The sequence below is a fragment of the Nicotiana tabacum genome, chromosome 10 (genome assembly GCF_000715075.1).
Source record: "Nicotiana tabacum cultivar K326 chromosome 10, ASM71507v2, whole genome shotgun sequence".
Lineage (NCBI taxonomy): Eukaryota > Viridiplantae > Streptophyta > Magnoliopsida > Solanales > Solanaceae > Nicotiana > Nicotiana tabacum.
The window spans coordinates 137,252,272-137,273,362 of record NC_134089.1 but is presented as its reverse complement, the minus strand read 5'-3'; the positions used below and the strand labels follow the sequence as shown (position 1 = coordinate 137,273,362).

At 37.1% G+C, this 21,091-nt stretch overlaps 1 protein-coding gene across 11 annotated transcripts; it reads right to left on the bottom strand.

Annotated features, from left to right (window-relative positions):
* Positions 1–235: 235 nt before the first annotated feature.
* On the bottom strand, positions 236–4,141 carry LOC107829100 (uncharacterized). 11 transcript variants are annotated; one of them, XM_016656539.2, is made up of 5 exons: positions 3,672–4,141; positions 3,243–3,416; positions 2,861–2,896; positions 2,153–2,203; positions 236–900 (listed from the first exon to the last, which is right to left on the bottom strand). In XM_016656539.2, the coding sequence occupies exons 2-5, from the start codon at positions 3,385–3,387 to the stop codon at positions 848–850; spliced, it is 285 nt and encodes a 94-aa protein (XP_016512025.1). In that variant the 5' UTR covers positions 3,388–3,416; positions 3,672–4,141; the 3' UTR covers positions 236–847. The 11 variants fall into 11 exon arrangements, 9 of the variants coding, with proteins under 9 accessions (XP_016512025.1, XP_016512020.1, XP_016512019.1 ...); XM_016656534.2 differs by having other exon boundaries at positions 236–859; positions 3,672–4,133; XM_016656533.2 differs by having other exon boundaries at positions 236–859; positions 3,243–3,419; positions 3,672–4,131.
* Between the last annotated feature and the right edge of the window lie 16,950 nt (positions 4,142–21,091).

Sequence of the window (21,091 nt, the reverse complement as noted above, 5' to 3'; positions counted from 1 at the left end):
ATAAATCTCTTATTGATCTCTACAATTCTTTATTTCCTTTTCACATAAAATAAGTTATTAGTACTTCTATTTATAATAGTACAACACTTATTTTAACTAAAAATAGGAAAGCTTATTCCTATATTAATTCTGACTACAAATCTTATTTAGACATTAATTAAATAAATTAGCAAATACTGAATCCTAAATAATTAAGATTTTCTACTATAACTTTAAATTAGTTTTCCAACACTTACCCTAAAAAATTAGTAAATAATTTCCAAAAGGTTTAGTAAATAATTTCCTTCTTACAACACTTATATTAGAAATTAGTGAGGAATTGCTCGTGCTAAGGACGGGCCCAACAACACATTTTTTTGTGGGCATGTCAAATTCTAAACTGAACATAGTAGCTATTTGGACTACACCTGCTATATGCAAGGGTAATAACTTCACAATCCTTGAGGATAATAATAAACCAAGCAGATAGCTATCTAGCTTAGTAATCAGAATCGTCGTAGATATTGAACAAAAACTGAGGTCATGACGCAATTCTTGAAAGATTTAGCAACAGATCGCCTACCGAGTCTTTTCTTGACATTTACCGAGTTGGATCATTTGATTCATACTCTACTGCAGCAGAATCTTCAGAATCTTCAACCTTCTTTCCACTTTTTGTTGCGGGAAAGAAACTGATCAATTCATCAGTTCTTTCCTCCAACTGCAACATCAACACAATTCTCACTCTTATTAACTGTAATAGGATCCTTCTGAAGAAGACAACATAGAGAATTGACCCTTGTCCAGAGGGATTTCTCATCTGCTGACATATTTTGAGTGTTACTAAACAAGCAATTCCAAATCCTCTTCAGCTGACAGCCTTTTGGTATTTCAGTTTTCCGATAAGAGTCAAATGTAAAACTGAGTGAAAAAAATGATAGATTTTCTCATACTCTTTGTTTTTTTAAGATGAAAGTATATCGGCAAAATAGAAATCTCAAATGCTAAATTACAATAAGATGCTAAATTCATTCATTTCCTACTATCTACTATCATTCCCACAAAGACAAATACGTTGATTAAGCAAAACAGCGGCCACATGTTAATAGATGGGTAGTCTCATGAAATGTACACTTTTCACATACAGCTTGGCCCTAATATATAGAGCTTAGACATGCCGAGCAAGCTGCATCAAAGATTTATGATGATAAAAGACAATAATAGCACTTAATAAAGACGCCAATGTGCCAAGTTAGACAAGATACATACTTGAGGGACGGGAATGCAAAGATGTTTTGCACCTTAGTCATATTGAGCAAACATCTTGCATTACAGTAATGGTTACTGTTATTTGTCCAAATAGAAGTGTTGTCACAAAAGCGTTGAAATGTGTGAATTTGATTGAATGATAAGAGGAGTAAAATATCTACAGAGAAGATACTGCATATCCCAATATGAGAATGAAAGCTGGAAAGGAAAAATGAGGAAGTGTATCCATGAATTATTTACAATTACAGCATATATGTACCAACATAATTAAGGGAAACATATTTTACTCATTCAACTATTTAATTTACATTCTTTTGTCTTAAGATATAAACATAGTACTACTCTATATATTCTAGTTTTAGAGAAGACAAATTATGTGAACAGAACATTGAGAGGAAATTAAAGAGAGAGAAACAAAAAGAGCTCTCCAATGTCCTTCATTTCAATTTTTTCTTTATGTAAAATATTTATGGCCTTTCATGTTTTCCCTACAAGAGGACTAAACTGTTGTATGAATGTTATTATTTCCTCCGATAAAATTTCATATAAAGGAAAGAAATCTGAACTAATACAAATGAACTTGGAAGGGAAAAAAGTAACAATACTGAAAACTAACTTCAAACGTCGATAATTCCATTTTAGATAATTATTCCAATCTTTAATATGCCTAATACACACAAAGAACCTAGTATATCAAATGATTCATAAATGTAAGAAGTGATACCTATTTGACTAAGATAAAATGCCAGTCAATACAAAAATTATGTAGGCTACCAACTTTGAGAAGAAAAGGCACAAATAAATATTCAGAAACATGCTAGTAGCAAGACAAAGCAGATTCAAATATAACCAAAGTCCAACAGAACTACCGCAACATATCAATGTAGAAGAAGGTGAAAGTTACCTTTCATTGGCACAAGAAAATCTGAATCAAGAACAAGCGACTCGTCTTCTTCTGGAAACGAAAAGGGAAAAAACAAAGCAACTAAAGTAAGACATTCGGTCTAAAAATACCTTGCAGTTCTGATTAACCTAATCCATAAGATATCATCATTGCCCTGTTTAAATTTCGACGTTTGCATAGAACTTCAGTCTGGAATGTTATAAATGAAAATTCAGCAGTTATCCAATTCAACAAATATCGGAAATCTATGAAACTACAGGAAGCTCCTTTTCAAAGTTAAAAAAAAAACACTCCATGAGAAAGTGAATCACCCTTTGGCCAGAGTAGGTAACTGACAACATGTGCAGATTTTTCCTATTTTGGTAAACAACAAGATCTTTTATCGCACAATTTTTGTGGAACGTCAACATACTCAACAAGAGTTATGCCTGTTTTTAAAATTCTATGTTTTGATGTCTAATTTCTGCAGTTTGATATTTTAATTCTACTATTTAGAACTCTTGCACCTTGTCGTTAACTTGAAACTTGACTCACAGATGCGTGAGTCAAGTTGTAACAATTGACAACATAAGACAAATTGTAAGTGCAGGCCGCATAAAAATATACTCATGTTGGCTTTGCAGTGAAAGTACCTAAAAGAAAGTTAACGCTGACCTGCCTAGCACCTATGAGTAGAACAAAATCCTACAGAAGTAAAAGTATCAGTACCTATCCCTATGTTGATTAAAGAATTTTCATAATGACCTGACAAAATAGAAACAGAAACCAAAAATCAGCTTGGCATATATTTTGACAGCATGGATAATAAATGCTAGTAGCATCAATGACAAATTAAATATGAACATGTTTGAAATAGTAAAAGTTTGTGGCGCTTGAGAACAACACGAAACTCACCCGGGAAAACTGAAAGATCCTGAAAGCATGTAGTTCAGAGAAAATCGAAGAAAGAATAAGCTGAAAGTAAATCATGCTTAAATGCATATGAATGAAGTGATAACAATGATGATTCCTAATGACCATCCCAGAAAAAACAATCGACTAGAAAATAATCAAGTGGAGAGAACAAGTAGAGTGAACAGAGGAAGCGTACCTGAGAGAAGAGAATTTTTGAGATGGCGAACTTTCGAATGTGGTAGATTGATAGGAGAAGATTTATCAAACCAGTTACTCCCGAGGTGTAAAATTAGGAATTCACTTGCTAAGCCTCCAATATAGGCAGCCGAGTCTCGAAACATTGAACTACTCTGAAATTAGCTGATACAGACTGCTGAAACGTCAAAAAAAAATTTAGCCCCATAGCTATTTAGACTTTCTTCTCCCTAAATTGTTAAGCATTAATACGGTCCAAAGTTTTGAAGTACCATCCTTTGCTGTCAATATTCGAAAATACAAATCAAAGTGGAAACGAACTGCAGAAGCTTGCGAAATATTACAAGTATGAAGGACAGTAAGAGAATCCAAATCAAAGTGAAAAAGGACCAAATAATTGGGCAGAAAATAGTGATGACAGATTACTCACCTCAGTTAAAGAAGAAACTCATAAATCGAACAAGGAAACCAAGGTAAATGGTCACGAAAAAGTAAAACAGAAAGCAAAATAAAATGAAGCACACAATTAGATACAATCTCAAGTAGCCACTTCGTTGTTGTAAGGGCAGTAGGACAAATTTAAGTGTAGCTGAAAGAGTAATTTTATCAAACAACTACGGGAAAACCTGGAGAAGGAGAAGAAGAAGAAGAACAAAGCACTTGGTACTAAACAGAAGCAGAGCAAAGAAATGAATTAAGAAGCGGTTGGAGATAGAATTGAGAAGCAGTGCTTTCTACAACAGCACCTGAAATGACAAAAATGCCCCTGCTCATCCTCACTTATATATATTAGATATTAGATATTAGAAATAAAATCTTTAGAGAACGAGTGAGTTGAGAGTTGGTGTAGTTATCAACAGGGAGAAATCGATAAAAATATTATCCAATAATATGATTCAATTCTCACTTAATCTTTTCATTTGTCTCTCTCATGTCCAATCTACTCCTGATATGTACACTAAAAAATAAAGACTATAATTACTAAAGATAAAAGTTTGACTAGGACCTCACCATTCTTCTATTCACGAGATGCAAGTTGCCACGTTTTTTTTCTCTTTCAAGAAGAGTAGAGAAAAAGTATACGAGAATAATGTAGATAGAGATATTACAATGGATTCTAGTCGGGGTTGGTGATTTCGTAATCAAATTGACTACGACAACATACTTAGTGTTGTTTAAGCCAAGTGGGGTATGGAAAGAGTGGGATATACACAAATCTTACGTTTATTTTGTGTGAGATAGAAAAATTATTTCTGATAGCAAATCGATTTAAAATACACAAGTAAAAAAAACTAAGATCAAAATACAAAAGAAAGAAAAGTAACGACAGAATAACAGTAGTGATACAATTGAATAATAATAATACGGAGAAGAAGGAGCAGATAAAGTGCTCTAAATTAGAATAGTCTCTTACACAAAAAAGAAAGAAATCGTTCGATTACCTACTAACTTTGTATCCTAATTTTTAACTTCCATGCTCTCCTATCTAGGTTCACGTACTCGGTAAACTGAAGATATATCATGTATCATCTAATCAGCTCTCCCCAATTCTTCCTCGGTTTACCTCTACCTCTATCTCTCCTAGAGTTGTTACTGCCAACCTCTCTTACTTTCTCGACATTCATATTCCTCTTCTTTACATGTCTAGTCTAATCACTTCTCCCGATCAAATTGACTAATTGGACTAAAAGTTCGAACATTTGACGGAAATGCTAACATGATGATTTTAATGACAAAATGAAATATGGAAAGAAGAAACTAGACGAAATTGACAAAGGCTAGTTTACTGCAGAAGATATTATCCAAATGGCAAAAGGTTAAAAACAAATAAGTAACTTAGTTAGCTAGATGGCGACTAAAGGTATTGAGTTGGATGTACAAAGGTCAATAATGAAAAGGACCAAGTTAATATTATATCTCTTTATGTTAATATTAGCCACATTTAGATTTTACTTTCACTATTTCTATAAAGAAAATTGCAATTGACGACATTTTTAAAGTTTCTTAATATCTCAATGTTAATTTCTAAAAAAAAACAATTTAGCCCAGTTAATTCCAAGTATTGATCAAATTTACATTTTATTAGCGAAAAAGCATCAAAATTAAGGATAGAGTATTAGTTTAATTTTCTTGATTTGATTAAGAAATGTAAATCCTCCTACCCTACGGCACGGAATTAGTACATTATTCTTCATCAGGAACAGGAAGGAAGTAGGAAAAATATTTAAATGAGCATTTTCCGTAGTTCAAGTAAAAAAGAAGTCAATTTCTCTACTTCTACCCGAAAAGAAGGAAAAGAGAGAGAAGGCCATAAATTCATATTCATAAATAGAAATACTTAACTCACTTATCTTGGTTTTCTTCCCTTTTCTGACAAAAGTTTGAGTAGATTGAAATGAACGACATATTAAAAACTATAAAAGAATATTTCAAAACTAAATAAAGTAAACCCTCTAACATATAGTACGTAGTAGGGATATGACATACATTTACACTGTAACTACGAGGCAAAATCTTAATCGTTGCTCCATTAACTATCCTAATTTCACCTTTAATTACCTCAATTTTTTCAGAGAAGCTTAGCATGAATATACTGCAAATTTCTATGTTTCTTTGCTTTAAATATTAACATCTCTAATTTCCCAATTGCGCACACTTCCAGTTTATTCAGGAAGAGTATGTCGTTAGTATATTCGAGAATTCAAGTGCTACAAGTAAATAGCGCTTTGTGTCACGGTAACTCTGAGTTTCTGGGTTAAATTAATTAAAAGAACTTAAACCAATAATTTAAGAAGATTGTATTACTCCATATAATTAAAAGTACCATGATTTTTTTGTTCTGGTCTCGTACTAGAGAAAATATTATTCTACTGCTTTGTCTGAAAAGTACCTAATAAAAACAGCTTAAATTTCATATTAACTACTCCAATATTAATGGAGAATTTCAGTAGTTTAATTAGTTGGCTACTTGAACTTTCACATTATTAGTATACGGGTAAAATTCTACACCTTGTAATTCACTTCTCCCATGTAATAATTTGTTTAAACAAAAAAAAAAAAAAAAGTCTAGAAGTTGTAAAGTATTTCAATGGAAATTTTGTGAATATTCACAAGGGAATGCACAATTGGATAGTAAAATATTTGTGGTGTAATAAGATAACCAAGTTATCCATTTCTTATAATCAGGTAGTGTTGCAAAGAACCTATGCCCGTTGTTTTGAATGGAATAAAGGATTATTAATCTTGTGTCTAAAACGGAAAATAGGCCTAAATATTAGGAAATCAAATTCTAAGATGCTTTGACAAAAAGTTTGAGAAATAGATTCCCCATGAAAAGATTATTGTGGGCACAACAGGTTATTTTTTTGTTTAGTACAGTAGCTTTTACAAAAGTCGCTTTTCTTTCTCCTCTTATAAAATATATAAAATAGGTTTAATTAGAAATGGTAGAATATGCTCTGAAAGATTTAGTCTCTTTTCTTGATATTTGATTCTCGTTAGAATATGAATCATGTTGACTGCAGACTTAAAGGCTAAGGTTCTTTTTAACTTAATATTTTGCCTATTTCAAGGAAAAACAGAATACCTTTAATTTTTTTTACTTTCCACGAATAAAAGGGAAAAGGAAGAAAAAAAGAAGAAGATGGAACGCCGATACTTGATTTTATTCTGATCAGAAACAGATATACTAAACTCACTTAATTTACTTATTATCATTATTATAGCCCTTTTCGTCAAATTTTTTGATTAGATTGAAAAAATACATAGAAAGACAGAAGTTGAGAATGTTTGAAAAGCATAGCCGCGTTGATCGACCAACCAAACTTCATCTTAAATTAATTAAATACCTCATTGCTTGTTTAAGATTATTACTCATTGATTATTAAAGAGTAGTAGTAATGTAGTATTGTACAGTTAAGTCAGCAAACACCACATCATTGGTGTGAAAAACAATAAAGTTAATTTTTTGGAATAATATAGAATTCTCTAGAATGTGCTAGTTTAGTATCCTTGATATTTATCTAGTGGACATATCTAGTTGTTCTAGAATGTTGTGGGAAGATAAGACATATCTAGATATTCCAGAGTGTTGTTAGAAGATAAGGTTGCTAGAATCTTCTTTGTACATTATCTAGAATCATCCATAGACTAGTATAAATAGGGGGTATCTTGTTCATTTGTAAGCAAGCCAAAAATCAAGAAAGCCTTCTTTCCAAAACAAGTTCTTTTATCTAAAATCTATCTTCTTTTTTCAAGTTTCCTCTTCTTTAGTTGAATACTCCAATCTTAGTTAACGATCTTGGGCTATCAGAAGGTATCCAAATAATATTCTTCTTCTGCTATTCTTTACATGGTATCAGAGCCATAAGTCGGCTTCTAGATTTCAAGGTCGGGTTAGTGGTTGATTCAACTGGTTTTTCTAAATGGATTTGGGTGGTCATGCTAATGGACTGGGGATTGAGTTATTGAACCAGTCCAAATACAAGGTATGGAAGACTTGTATGGAGTCATACCTTGTTGGTGAGGATTTGTGGGAAGTTGTCAATGAGAGTAACACAAGTCCTCCTGCTGACGCATTGGAAAATAGCAATGCACGTAAGAAGTGGAAGCAGATTAATGCTAAGGCGGAGTTTATCCTAAAGAGGTCCATCTCTCATAATTTATTTGATCATATTATAAGGTGTAAATCAACTCATGAAATATTGAGGACCTTCGATCGGCAGTTCAACAAGAAGGATGAAGCTCGACTACAGATTTTGGAGAATGCGTTAGCTAACACCACTCAAGGTAATTTCTCGATCGCCGAGTATTTTTTGAAGGTTAAAAATCTGTGTTCTGAAATTTCTCTATTGAATCCGGACGAGGCTATCTCTGAAGCACGAATAAGAAGAATTATTATTCGTGGCTTAAAGCCAGAATATATTCCCATTGTTACATCGATTCAAGGATGGGTTCAACAACCATCTTTGGAAGAATTTGAGAATTTGCTATCGTCACAAGAGCTATTATCCAAACAGATGACCGGTGTATCTATCAAAGAAGGGGAAGGAAATGCTCTTGTCACCGATAAGAGGAACTTTAAAGGGAAATCAAGAGATAACATGCACTTTCAATCCTCAAGTGGTTCAAGCTCGCCAAGAAAGAAGAGGGAGTCTTCCAGCAACGGTAAAAAGCCTTTAAAATGTTACCGTTGTGGCAAAGTCGGGCACATAAAAAGATATTGTCGAGCCAAAGAGAGCAATATAGCTCAAATCGAGGAAGTTGCTGAAGAAGAAGAAAAAGAAGAAGACTGGGGAAAGTGCTTCACAGCGGAGACTCGAGCAATAAATGTCATGGCTTCCATAAATTTTGAAAGAGATTGGATCGTGGATTCAGGATGTGGGTACCATCTCACTAGAGATCAATCCAAATTCTCCACCTTTCGCGAATACAACGGACATGATGTCATTGTTACAGCAGATAATATAGTCCATAATGTGGAGAAGGAAGGCACTGTTGTGATCAACGAGAAGCAAAAAGACACTATCACTCTCAACAGTGTCTTTCACGTTCCAAGTATGAAGAAAAATCTATTTTCAGTTGCAAATGCTGTAGATGCTGGAAACTATTTGCTATTTGGCCCACGTGATGTGAAGTTCCTCCGAAATATCAAGGTACTCAAGGCAGATATCGTTTACTTAGGTAAGAGAGTTAACAATTTATATGTATTATCTGTCTCTAATTCATATATTGAGAAGATGAGTAGCAATGATTGTGAGCACGTGATTTTTGCCCTATATGAGTTTATTCCCATAGATTCAAGAAAAATAATTTTTCCATTATTTGCAATTTCGTAGATTTTCGTAGCATTTTTTGTTATTGTTTGCATTTGTTTGTGCATGTTTATTTTATTTAATTCATAAAAATACAAAAATATACTGCATTTGCATTTAGGATCTAATTTTGCATTCTTGAATTAATTAGTAATTTAGTGTTTTATAAAAATGAAAAAATCACAAAACTAACTTATTTTTGCGTTTTAGATTTTTAGTTTCGAATTTTGGTAGTTTTTCTTTAATTTGGTATTTAATTAGTTGTGGTAATTAATATTTAGACTTAATCATTTTAGTTTGGCAGGATAATCTAGTTTTAAGATTCTTATTCAGGTTTTATTTTTATTTGGAATTAATTAAAAGAATTTGAAAATAAAAAGAAATTGGAAAGGAATACAAAGTCTAATATTTGGGCTGTTTTTTAATTCAATCTCCCCAGGCTTAAGTGTATTTTCCCTGAGACCCGCCAAACACAGGCCCAAACCCACTCCCCAACCCGTTCCGCCCCGTCTAGTGTCCAAACGACACCGTTTAACCAGTGTTCAATCCCAGCCATCGAGGTTTCTCGATCAAACGGCTGGGAACATGGGGTCCCTAAGTATATTATTGTCCAAATGCTTTTCACCCCCTCACTCGTCTTCCTCACCCCTCAGAAACACAAACCCTAACCCGCCACCCTAATTCGCACCGCCTTAACCCGACGGCGCCACCTCCGTTCACTACCAAAACTACACCCCACGACCACCAAGTCTCCCTCGTTCCAAATCCCCACTCCGTTTGCTTTGAATCCTCCCGGAACTTCTCGAATTTTAGATCGAAAGTGAACCCTAAAAATCCAAAAGTCATTTTCTTTGAAATTTGGTAGCATGCATGGTCATAGGGTGGTGTTTCTTCGAGTTTTGAAGTTCGAACTCAACAAGACTGATGTTGTTCAGCTTGTTCTTAACAAAGAACAATTGACCGACATTAGTTTTATTGGGTCTTTTGTCTCCGTCTAGTTTCGAGGCTTGATTTGGTAAGTTCCTTTCCCCTTTTGTGTTTTTTTTTATTATCCTCCTCTTTCCCTTTCTTTAAGCCTAGTTTTCTTGTAATAATCTGACTGAAAATTTGATTCTCCTTCTGAGTTCAAACTTGTTCTTCGGTTCACTATTTCGTTTTCCTTTTCTTCTTTCTTTCTTCTTCTTTGTGAAATCGATGTCTTTGACTTCTTTAGTTTGTTAAGCATGACTAATTTTCTGGTTTGTGTTTCTGTTAATCACCTAGTTAATCAGGCCTATAACTTAGTCAATTTATTGCTATGTAGTTAATTAATTCATTCACCCTCGTCTTTGTTTGATTGCATTTTAAAAGGGTTTTCGGATTTCTTCTTTTGGGAATTTTGGTCAATTTTTAAATTTGGGAATTTTTCCTTAAATTGAATTGGGTTCTGAAAGTCAAGAGCCCAAGTGGGGTTTAATTTGGATTCACAGACCCATACGAAATCTAGTTGGGTCAATTTGACCCACATTTTGAAGGGTAATTAACAGGGCTTAGAGGGTTATTCTGGGTAATTGCTAAGGGAATCTGAGTGTAACAGCTTTAGGAAACTTCCAGGAAAGGGGTTTGGGACTAATTTGAACTTCTGAAGTTTACCTTGAGGGTATGATAGCAAAAACCAAAATTGAAAAAGGTTTTAGGTGCAAAAGTTGATTTCTTAGGGCTGCCCTAGAGCCTTGCCTATAAAGGCATGATAACTTGGCTTTCAAGTCAGACCCAAGAGGAAAAAGAAAAAAAATCCAAAAATTTAAAAACGGCTGAAAAATTGGAATGAAGTTACTGTTTCATTGAAAATCATCCTGTGATTTCTCAAGTTTTCAATTTCTGAAAAGGTTTCCTAATCTTTCTAGTGTTAAAATGGATTGAAGTGGGTGTTTAAGGTTTCGTTTGTGAAGTTGATGTGGTTACTGTTAGAAGGGGACTGTTTTTACTGCTTTCATACTCATTTTGGTTTGAGCTGATTCTACTGGTGTTGATTCTGTTGTGCTGCTGCTGCTTGATTACAATTTCTTCACATCGTTTGTTTTCTTGCTCATTTCCAGGTATTCCTCGATCATATGGATGCCCTTTGATGTAGCTCGAAGTACGGATTTGAAAAAAATAAGATAAATTTTGATGATGTGAATCTAAATCATCTTCTCTTCTTTCAATTTTGTAGTTAACTTGTAATACTTGGTTTGAGAAAGATTTTGGTGGATGTATTTATTTAAGAGTGAGTTGTAATTGGAGTTTAGATCATGTTAATTGGTAAATGTTGTCCTCTTATGATTTGGTCAACATATTCTGTTATTAGTATTAAATCTTGGCTTTGTGTGATCATCTTTGCTTGAGTATGGTTCTGTATATTTAGGAAATCAGGAGCTTAGCTTTGTTGAGTTTGTACAAATTGGATAATCTTGCATTGCTGAGAGTTCGAAATTCAACCATTAGATGGGTCATGCTTTGAGTCTTTTAGCGTAAAAATATTGTATTTAACCCCTGATTGTTTTGTTAGGTAGTTGTTGATGTCAAGTCTTTATTAATGGGTATTTAAGATAAGGGAAGTGAGGTACAGGGGAACATATGCCAACGTGTGTACATTGAGTATGGAAATTGTGTTAGTATGCAGGGTATTAATTTGATGGTGTATAAGGCATGGTAAATACATCCTAGACAATTCATCTGACTTAATGTGGGTATTTGTTTGTTTAAGCAGCCATTGATATTTCGTTGTGTAAAAAATGTTAAAGATCAGTAGCTTAATTCGGACTACATAGTGGCCATCTAGAGCCCAACTTCTAATGGAATTAATTTAGTCTCAAAGGGATTCGATCCTGAGTTCTCGTCCTTCAGCTGCAATGCTTTCGAATTGGGTCTGTTACTGAGGTTTGGCCAAATCGTTTTAAAGTCGATGGTTCCCTAGTCGTCGTACATTATTGGGCTCAGTTTTAAAAGGGAAATGGACCTTTGTTTCCTCGTTCCGTTTTTGAGTTTAAACTTTAACATAAAACACCTCTTGAGTTCCTTTGGGCTTTTTCTTTAGTTAAGCTAGATTATCTCAAAAGTAGATTGGAGCTGTGCCATATTAGACAATAAAAATAGTTTATGGCCCTCCTAAATCTAGTTTGAATACCCTTAAAAATTGAAATTGAGGTGCTCCATGCCAAACAAAAATGACAATTGCATGACCCTCATTTAATTAATCTTATTTTGATCCTTAGAATTCGAGGCTTGCCGTTTAGTTGAAATTCCATGGCCCTCGCAAAGTTGCAAATGCGTAGTCACTTTAGGCGCGTTATTTTAATAATTAATTTCCTAAACTCGGGTGCGCATTTATGTGACCCAAATCCAAATCTCAACGTTAGATAAAAGGTGTTGTGGACTCCGGGTGCATTTATGTGACGTGGTTCGAGACATATTTTAAATGACGTTGCAATCTTCCTTAAAAATAATAAAAGCAGCTAATAAGTTAAAATATACCATAGGCTAAAACATGTCTTAAAATCAGATAATAGGCCAATTATAACAGTTGAGCGACCGTGCTAGAACCACGGAACTCGGAAATGCCTAACACCTTCTCCCGGGTTAACAGAATTCCTTACTCGGATTTCTGGTTCACGGATTGTTAAATAGAGTCAAGCTTTTCCTCGATTCGAGATTCAACCGGTGACTTGGGACACCATAAATCTCCCAAGTGGCGACTTTGAATCTTTAAATAAATAAATCTTGTTTCGATTGTCCTTTAATTGGAAAAAACTCATTTATACCCTTCCGGGGTGTAGGTAAAAATGAGGTATGACAGCTCTGGTGACTCTGCTGGGGATCGAACCCAGAATATCTGGTTCAGGGTTCAAGAATTCGAGCTTAATTGAATTGTTACATTTGGTTTTATCTATTATGTGATTTTATTACATGTTTGAGCCTAATGTGCTAAATGTTGTTTTTTACCGCTTTAATATTATCTGAACTGTATATATAAACTGCTACGAAACCTCTCTCTTCTCTCTCCCGAGGAGTGCACGCTGGTCGTTACTTCTTTCTGTTAGTGTCATATCCCAAATAGAACGAGGTCCGGACAAGTTGCAAAGTCGATGATCTTTTGGTTACCGGTACGCAGCCCCCCCTCGACTCGAGTTGTCCGCTCGGGTAAGCCAGGTCTAGAACAAATAAACCCAGGTTTTTTAAAACCTAGTCTAACAATACCTCATGTCGGATCCCTAGTAGGAACGTTTGTTTACATCATGTGCATTTTGACTTTGGAGACACAACACAGGGGTTGGGTCTGTCTAGGACATGTGTACCTGAAATGAAAAGACCATCCTGATGTGTCTTACTTGCTACTTGTGCATTTATTTGCTTCGGAGTCCATGCTGACCGACTTTTGAATAATAGGAGAAAGTTGACAAAAAGAGCAGCAGTGTGAGGGCTAAGTAAGATAATCACCTGTTTTGAAAAAACCAATGTACTGAAACTCTGCCGAAATTTTGCAAAGAAAAAAAAATGTTTTATTTAAAAAAAAAGAGAAGAGGAAAAAAGGTTGGTTTTTGTTTTAAAATTGCCGGAAATACGCCAGTTTGATTCTCACAGGGTGTGGGATACATACGCAACCCTCATCGGGTCCAACTTCCCTTTCTGCAAAAATAGCCCAAAAGAACAAAAAATTTACTTTATTTGAAAATAATTAGGAGGATGTCATTCTTGTCAAAATAGTCGAATGTCCCTAAAAGGGCGCCGGAAGGCTACTTTTGCAAGAACAACCGCATGTGGTCATTTTTCAAGGTTTTCGCCGGTTAGCCAACACAGCCTTAAAATCTTCGTCTTCGAGGTGCTGAAAGGCTGTATTGCAAAACCGGATATTATTTTTAATTTGAAAAAAAAAGAGAAAAAAAGTGTCAACTTTGTCTTTGAGTCAAATGAGTGTTTATCTTTGCTTAATCACCCTAATAAATGTGCAGAATGAGCATGAGTCCAAGTTTGTTGATAACAGTCAGGAACAAGATCCCTTTGGAGTTGCATATGTGGTGGGAGGATCTGGGAAAATCGGATCAAGATAAGGTCAATCTACATTTGGGAGGTCTCACCAGTTTGTTAAAGATCAGACCTAGAGGAGATATCATAAAGGCTTTGGTTACGTTTTGGGACCCGGCCCATAATGTATTTCACTTCTCGGATTTTGAACTCATCCCAACCTTGGAAGAGATAGCAGGTTATATGGAAAGTACTGAAGGGCTGAGGCATAAGTATCTGATCGCTCCAAGAGCCGTTAACTCTCACAAATTCATGGATTTGCTAAAAGTAAGCAATGGAGTCCTGTACTCCGAGTTGAAGGGTGGTTTTTCCACTCTAAGTTTTATATACCAGAGGTACGGGCATGTAGGAGGGTTCAACGATCCGGAAAGCGGGATTTGTAGCAAAGGTAACCGAACAAAATGGGATGAGCATAGGCGTTTCGTCTTCATGGTAGCTTTCCTAGGCCTTATGGTGTTTCCCCGAAAAGACGGGAATATCGATTTGCGGGTGGCTGGAGTTGTCAAGGTCCTGATTACCAATGCCAAAAGCACTCTTGCCCCTATGATAGTGTTTGAGATATACCGAGCTCTCACAGCTTGTAAAGCTGGGGCAGATTTCTTCGAGGGATGCAATTTGCTATTACAGATGTGGATGATCGAGCACCTGTGTCATCGCCCTCAGTATATGAGTTACGGATCCACAGAGAAAAGTTTCATTGAAGAGTTTGACACAAGGATTTCAGGGTTCAAGTTGCCAGAGGGGTTTGGAGATTGGGTATCCCACCTTCATTCCATTACTGCGGGACAAATAGAATGGACATTGGGTTGGCTTTCTATTGAAGAAATTGTGTATATGCCCGCCACTGGTCCTTACTTCCTCCTAATGGGTCTGCGAGGTATTCAGCCCTACGCTTCTTACCGGATGATGAGATAGTTGGGAATGTGTCAAGTGATGCACCCAGATGATGATCTTAGTGTTTATGTGGTTGAGTTTAGTTCCGACGGCCAATTTCATGAAGAAACAATTCGTTTTATTTGGAACGGATGCCAGTATTTGACGGTGAACACTCGAGTACGTGACCTATCTAGAGGAGAAGTCTTACCCGCCTATCTTTCCTGGTATAGAAAGAAGAACGCTGCAAGGGCCGAACCAGAAAGACCAGCCAAAAGGCCTCACATTCAGGAATTCATTGAGGCGTCGCAAGAACAATGGGCTTGGTTGGGCAAGGAGAATGAGTACAGAGCCACAATAGGAAAGTTGGAGAAACAAGTCAAAGAACTTCAATTCAAGAATAGCTTGCAAGTCGCGGTGGACGAAGGTGAAAAGAAAAGGCTAGACAAAGAAAACGAGGCCCTCCGAGCCCAAATTCAAAAAATGAAAGTAGCGGCAGAAAACCCCGCCCGAAGTGCCAAAGATGAAAAACTTATAGGTAGCCTGAGGCAGAAAGTGAGTGACTATAGTTTTGATTTGAACAAAGCAAAAAGTGAACTAGCCAGGATTCAAAAGCAATTGGCTAAAAATGCGGATGAACGAGCACGCCTGTTTAAGCAGTTGAAAGAAAAGTACGACAATGAGGTCGCAGGATTAAAGAATAGGGTCAACGCCACGAAAAACAAAATGATCAAACAGGAGAAAGATTTCAAGGTTGAAAGGGAACATTATTATACAACATTGGCACAATTAGAAATAGATTTGCTACAACTTCAGGAGCAGAATCATGTGGCCGAGCAAACTTTGGAAGCTAGGGCCCAGCAGATCAGGCGTTTGTTGCAAGAAAAAGGAGTCATAAGAGAAAGAATTAGAACCATAGCCGATTACATTGTTGTGAAGTGTCAAGCCTGTGAGGATATGACTCGCACCACCTTCTTCGCGGCAGTGAAGATATTTGTTAAACAGATAATGAGTGACTTGGATAAACTTCAAAGGGATCTTGCATATAGGCCCGCGGCGAGACCGAATGATGTCCCGCGGGTACCGGGAGCATTAATGTATTCATGATTTTTCATTTGAGTCAGTTAAAGTTTGTCAGTTGTTTTGAGTCTGTATTTTCTTTCTGTTGAAGTCTGTCAGTTGTTTTCGAGTCTTTATTTTCTTTGTTGGAGTATGATAGTTTATATTTGGAATCTGTATTTCGTCTTTGCATCAGAGTCTATTAGTTTCTTTTGGAGTCTGTTATTTTTGAGTCTTTGTAATCAAAGCATTTACTTTTTATAAAAATTGAAAATCCCAAAAATATTTTATTATTTACTTTCCACTTATCTCCCAGAACTACGCTCGGTATGATTCATGTGGGATCATGATACGTAGGCAATCTCCATAGGATTCGACCATAACCAAAAGGAAAAAGAGAGAAGAAAAGAAAAGGAGAGAGGAAAAACAAGAGAGAAAAAGAAAAGAAAAGAAAAGAGAGAAAATAAGAAAACCAAGAGAAAGAAAGAATGGCAAAACAAGAGGGAAATAAGAGGATAAAAAAAAAGAAAAAGCAAAGGCCAGAATGAAAAAAGAGAAAAGGGGGAAAAGAGAAATTGCAAATGGAAATAAGGAAAAGTCTGGATGACGCAAGCAGTTGATCAAATGCATAATAGAAACGGTTAACTGCTTAGGTGCATTCATTCCCCAAAATGTGCGGTTACCAATTTGTTAAAGCCCTAATCACTAACAAGGTTGTTGTTGATATACTGAGACCAGGCAGGTGGTTAGTTTATTGGCATTCTGGCAACTCACTCCTACAACACCCGATCAAAAGACAAGCTGAACATGGCCAACCAAGAACCGGAGACAAGTATTGTTGATCCGTCAAAAGAGGTGGAAGAATTGAATGTTAATACGATGAAGGAAGAGATGTATAAGTTAAAGCAGCAAATGGTTGAAATGTACCAGGCTTGGGCAAAGGGTCATCCACCAATGGTTTATCCCGCCACCCCTGCTTATATCCCACCATCGGCCCAACCTCAGGAGCCTCCCACTGTGAACTCATCTCCGACCTTTACCCTTTACCAACAATGCTATGGCACCACTTCCCATACATCACAAGCTCCACCACCCAAGCAAGTCCCATACCCTCCTCCACCAGTCACGTCCGTCTTTGTGGCACCTCCACCTGCTATATTACATCGGTCTTCCAGTGAGCCTATGTTCCAGACTCATGACAACCAGTATTACCCCCCCTGAGCCCACCTTCAAAGTTCCGGAACCATATTCTTACACCCCTCATCTTGATCTCCCAACAGAGACCGAGAAGCCACCCAAAAATCCCGAACATGAGGAGATGATCAGAAAGGTCAAGAGCTTAGAACAATCATTCAGAGATATGAGGGGGTTAGGAGGTCAAGTAAGTGTGGCCTATAAGGATTTATGTCTATTCCCGAATGTTTAGTTACCAGCAGGATTCAAGATGCCCAAGTTTGATCTGTACGACGGGCATGGTGACCCAGTAGCACACTTAAGAGGATTTTGTAGCAAGATAAGAGGAGCTGGCAGAAGAGAAGGATTACTGATGGCCTATTTCAGCCAAAGTCTGAGTGGATTGGCATTGGAATGGTATACCAGACAAGATCACAACAGGTGGTACACATGGGATGATTTGGCCCAAGCCTTCGCCTGCCATTTCAGTACAATCTTGAAATTATTCTGGACCGTCTGTCTTTGACAAAACTTGAGAAAAAGCACAATGAAAGATTTAGGGAATATGGTTTTAGGTGGAGAGAGCAGGCAGCAAGGGTTGACCCTCCCATGAAAGAAAGTGAAATGGTGGATTATTTTCTGCAGGCCTTAGAACCAACTTATTACGGTCATCTGGTATCAACGGTAGGCAAATCTTTCAATGAGGTGGTAAAGATGGGCAGTATGGTAGAAGAAGGGCTCAAGACAAACAAAATCATGAGTTACTCGGCTATAAAGGCAACCACTCAGGTTATTCAAAGCGGAACTGGGGGAGTAATTGGAAAGAAGAAGAAAGAGGATGTAGCAACGATTGATTCAGGAGCTTGGTTCGGACCCAGGGGTCCATCACATTACTATAGCCAACCTCAACCCCACCACCAAACCTATCCTCATACCCCATATAGCCCACCACAACATTACTACCCACCCCCAGTCCCCTATTTTTCTGTCCATCATGCCCAAACATATAGCCAACCTCCGGCCCACGCACAATGGCGTGCGCCAATCCCATAAAATACATACCCAGCTCCACAAAATGCCTATATACCCCCAAGAGCCTACCGAAATCCCCCTAGAACAGGTTTTCGGCCCAATCAGTCCACCAAGAATGAGAGGTTGCAGAAGAAGAAGACTTTCACTCCATTGGAGAATCCTATACCAGTTTGTTCCACAGGTTGAGACAATTGGGTATGCTGAGTCCGATTGAACCAAAATTGCCAAATCCTCCCCCGAGGAATCTTGATCACTTCGTGAGTTGCGAATATAGTTCTGGTACCCCGGGGCACGACACAGAGAAGTGTTGGCAATTGAAAACAGCTATTTAAGAGCTTATTGATACTAATCGGATTGAGGTCCAAGCTCTAGAGGCACCTAATATCAATCAGAACCCATTATCATCTCATCAAGAGACGAATATGATTGAGATAGTGCATAAGGAAGGGGAGCCTAAGAAGCCTTCGCAAACTGTCATGATGATTCGGTCCAGTGATGCCAGGCCGTTCGAAAAGTCAACAAGTGAGAAGTCTGCGATCAAGTTGAATGGGGCAAATAGTGAACCATATATGGTGTTCAAGAAGGGGTCCTCAAGGGACGTTGCAGGGAAACATGAAAAAGCGAAAGTGGTTGTGCCAGGAGTGGCGAACAAGCCTGTTATAATTGTGGAAGGTGCTCGCATAGACCCTGTCATCATCAAGCCGGTAACCTAATTACCAATAGTCAACAGTAGGGCGGTCCCGTGGAATTATGAATGAGTGACAGTGACTTACAGGGGGAAAGAATTTAAAGAAGAAGTAAGTGAGACCCATGGTTTGACTTGATCGGGAAGATGCTTTGCCCCCGAAGAGTTGAGAAAAGCTAAAAGTTCCAAAGACAACCCGGTATTGGCGAAGAAAGCTGTGATTGAGGAAGAAGCAGAGGAGTTCTTGAGAAAAATGAAAGTGCATGATTATTCCATTGTGGAGCAGTTGAGGAAGACACCGACTCAGATTTCATTATTGTCATTATTGATCCATTCAGATGAGCATCGTCGGGCTTTGATGAAGATCCTGAATGAGGCCCACGTTCCTGACAAAATCTCAGTAAACCACTTGGAAAAGATAGCTAACAAGATATTTGAGGTGAACAGAGTCACTTTTTCTGATGATGAGTTGCCCATGGAAGGTACCAAGCACAATAGAGCCCTCTATCTAACAGTGAAATGCGAAGACTCTGTGTTTACTCGGGTGCTGATTGACAATGGTTCCAGTGCAAACATTTGTCCTCTCTCCACTCTAAACAAGTTTAAGGTGGATGATGAAAGAATTCACAAGAACAGTATCTGCGTTCGGGAATTCGATGGTGGAGGGAAAGATTCAGTCGGGGACATAGTGCTTGAGCTTACAATAGGTCAGTTGAATTTACCATGGAGTTCTAGGTGCTCGATGTGGCTGTTTCTTACAATCTGCTGTTAGGCCGACCCTGGATTCATGCTGCCAAAGCGGTGTAAGCACGTGATTTTTGCCCTATATCAGAATTACTCCCCAAAAAAATTCAAAATAAAATGATTTTCCTTGGTGTACAATTTTGAGAATTTTTGTGATATTTTTGAATAATTTGTTTGTGCATGTTTATTTGTTAAATTAATAAAAAATACAAAAATATGTCGTATTTTGCATTTAGGATTTAATCCTACAATTGTTAGTAATTAATTTTGTTTTACAAAAAATGAAAATTACAAAAATAGGCATATTTTGCATTTTTAGCATTTAATGTCCAAATATACAATTTTATGCTTAATTATTACTTAATTGTGCGTTAATTGTTATTGGGAGTTAATTTGCGCTATTATAAATTAATTTAGTTCTTAATAATAATTTAAGAATTTTTATAATTTAGTTTTAGAAAAATAAAAGAAGAAAAGAGGGCAAAAATACAAAGAAAAATCGGATTGGGCCACTTCTTCGATTGTGAGCCACAGGCCCAAAAATTGTCCAACCTTCTCATGACCCGGTCCACTTCAAACCGGGTCGACCCAATCCATAACCCAACACCCCCTATCTTGCATTTCAAAAAAAAAAAAAAAACCTAAAAAAACCTAAACTCATCCCATCCGCCCCCCCCCCTTCTTTCTCTACATCTTCTCCAACCTCCAAACCCATCAATGGCTGCCCTTCCCCCGCCTCTTCTCCTTCACGTATACACACGCACACACCCGCTGCCCGTGTTTCTTCTTCTTCTTCAAGATCGCGAGGGTTTCTTCTTCTTCAAGTTCACGTTGAACGTCACTGCTTCTTCTTCCTCACTTCATGTTGCTGCGTTTCCAGCTCCCATAGCTGTTGCCGCTGCTTCGTCTTCTTCATCGTCTACATGACCCACCCCGTCGCCACTGCTTCGCCATGCTGCTGCTGCCCGCTGCTCCGCCATGCTGCTGCTGCGACCACGCGACTGCTGCTGCTATTTCTGCTCCATTCCAGCTGCCCCGTCGACTGCTACTGCTTCTTCTTCGCTACGTCCAAACAGACCCCATAGATGCTATTGTTCCACGCTGCTGCTTCTCCATTCGCGCTGCTGCCACTATTCCGCATTCCAGCTCCTTCATCATCGTTTTCTTTCGTCATGGCTGCCATCGCAGCTTGTCGCTTCGTCGTCTTCAAGTTCGTTTATGTCAAAGTTTCGTTGGTTTTGTTTAAAGTTCGTTCAAGTTTGTCGTTGGTCATTTATGGTTAGTTGTTCTAAGTTTTATTTCGTCCGTAATTTGTTTGATATTTTGAGATTTGAAATTAGTATAAGTTTGTTTCATTTTTCTTATTTATTTTTAGATAAAAATTGATTAGTTTAATTATAATGTTGTTAAGATTTAAGTTGAAGATTC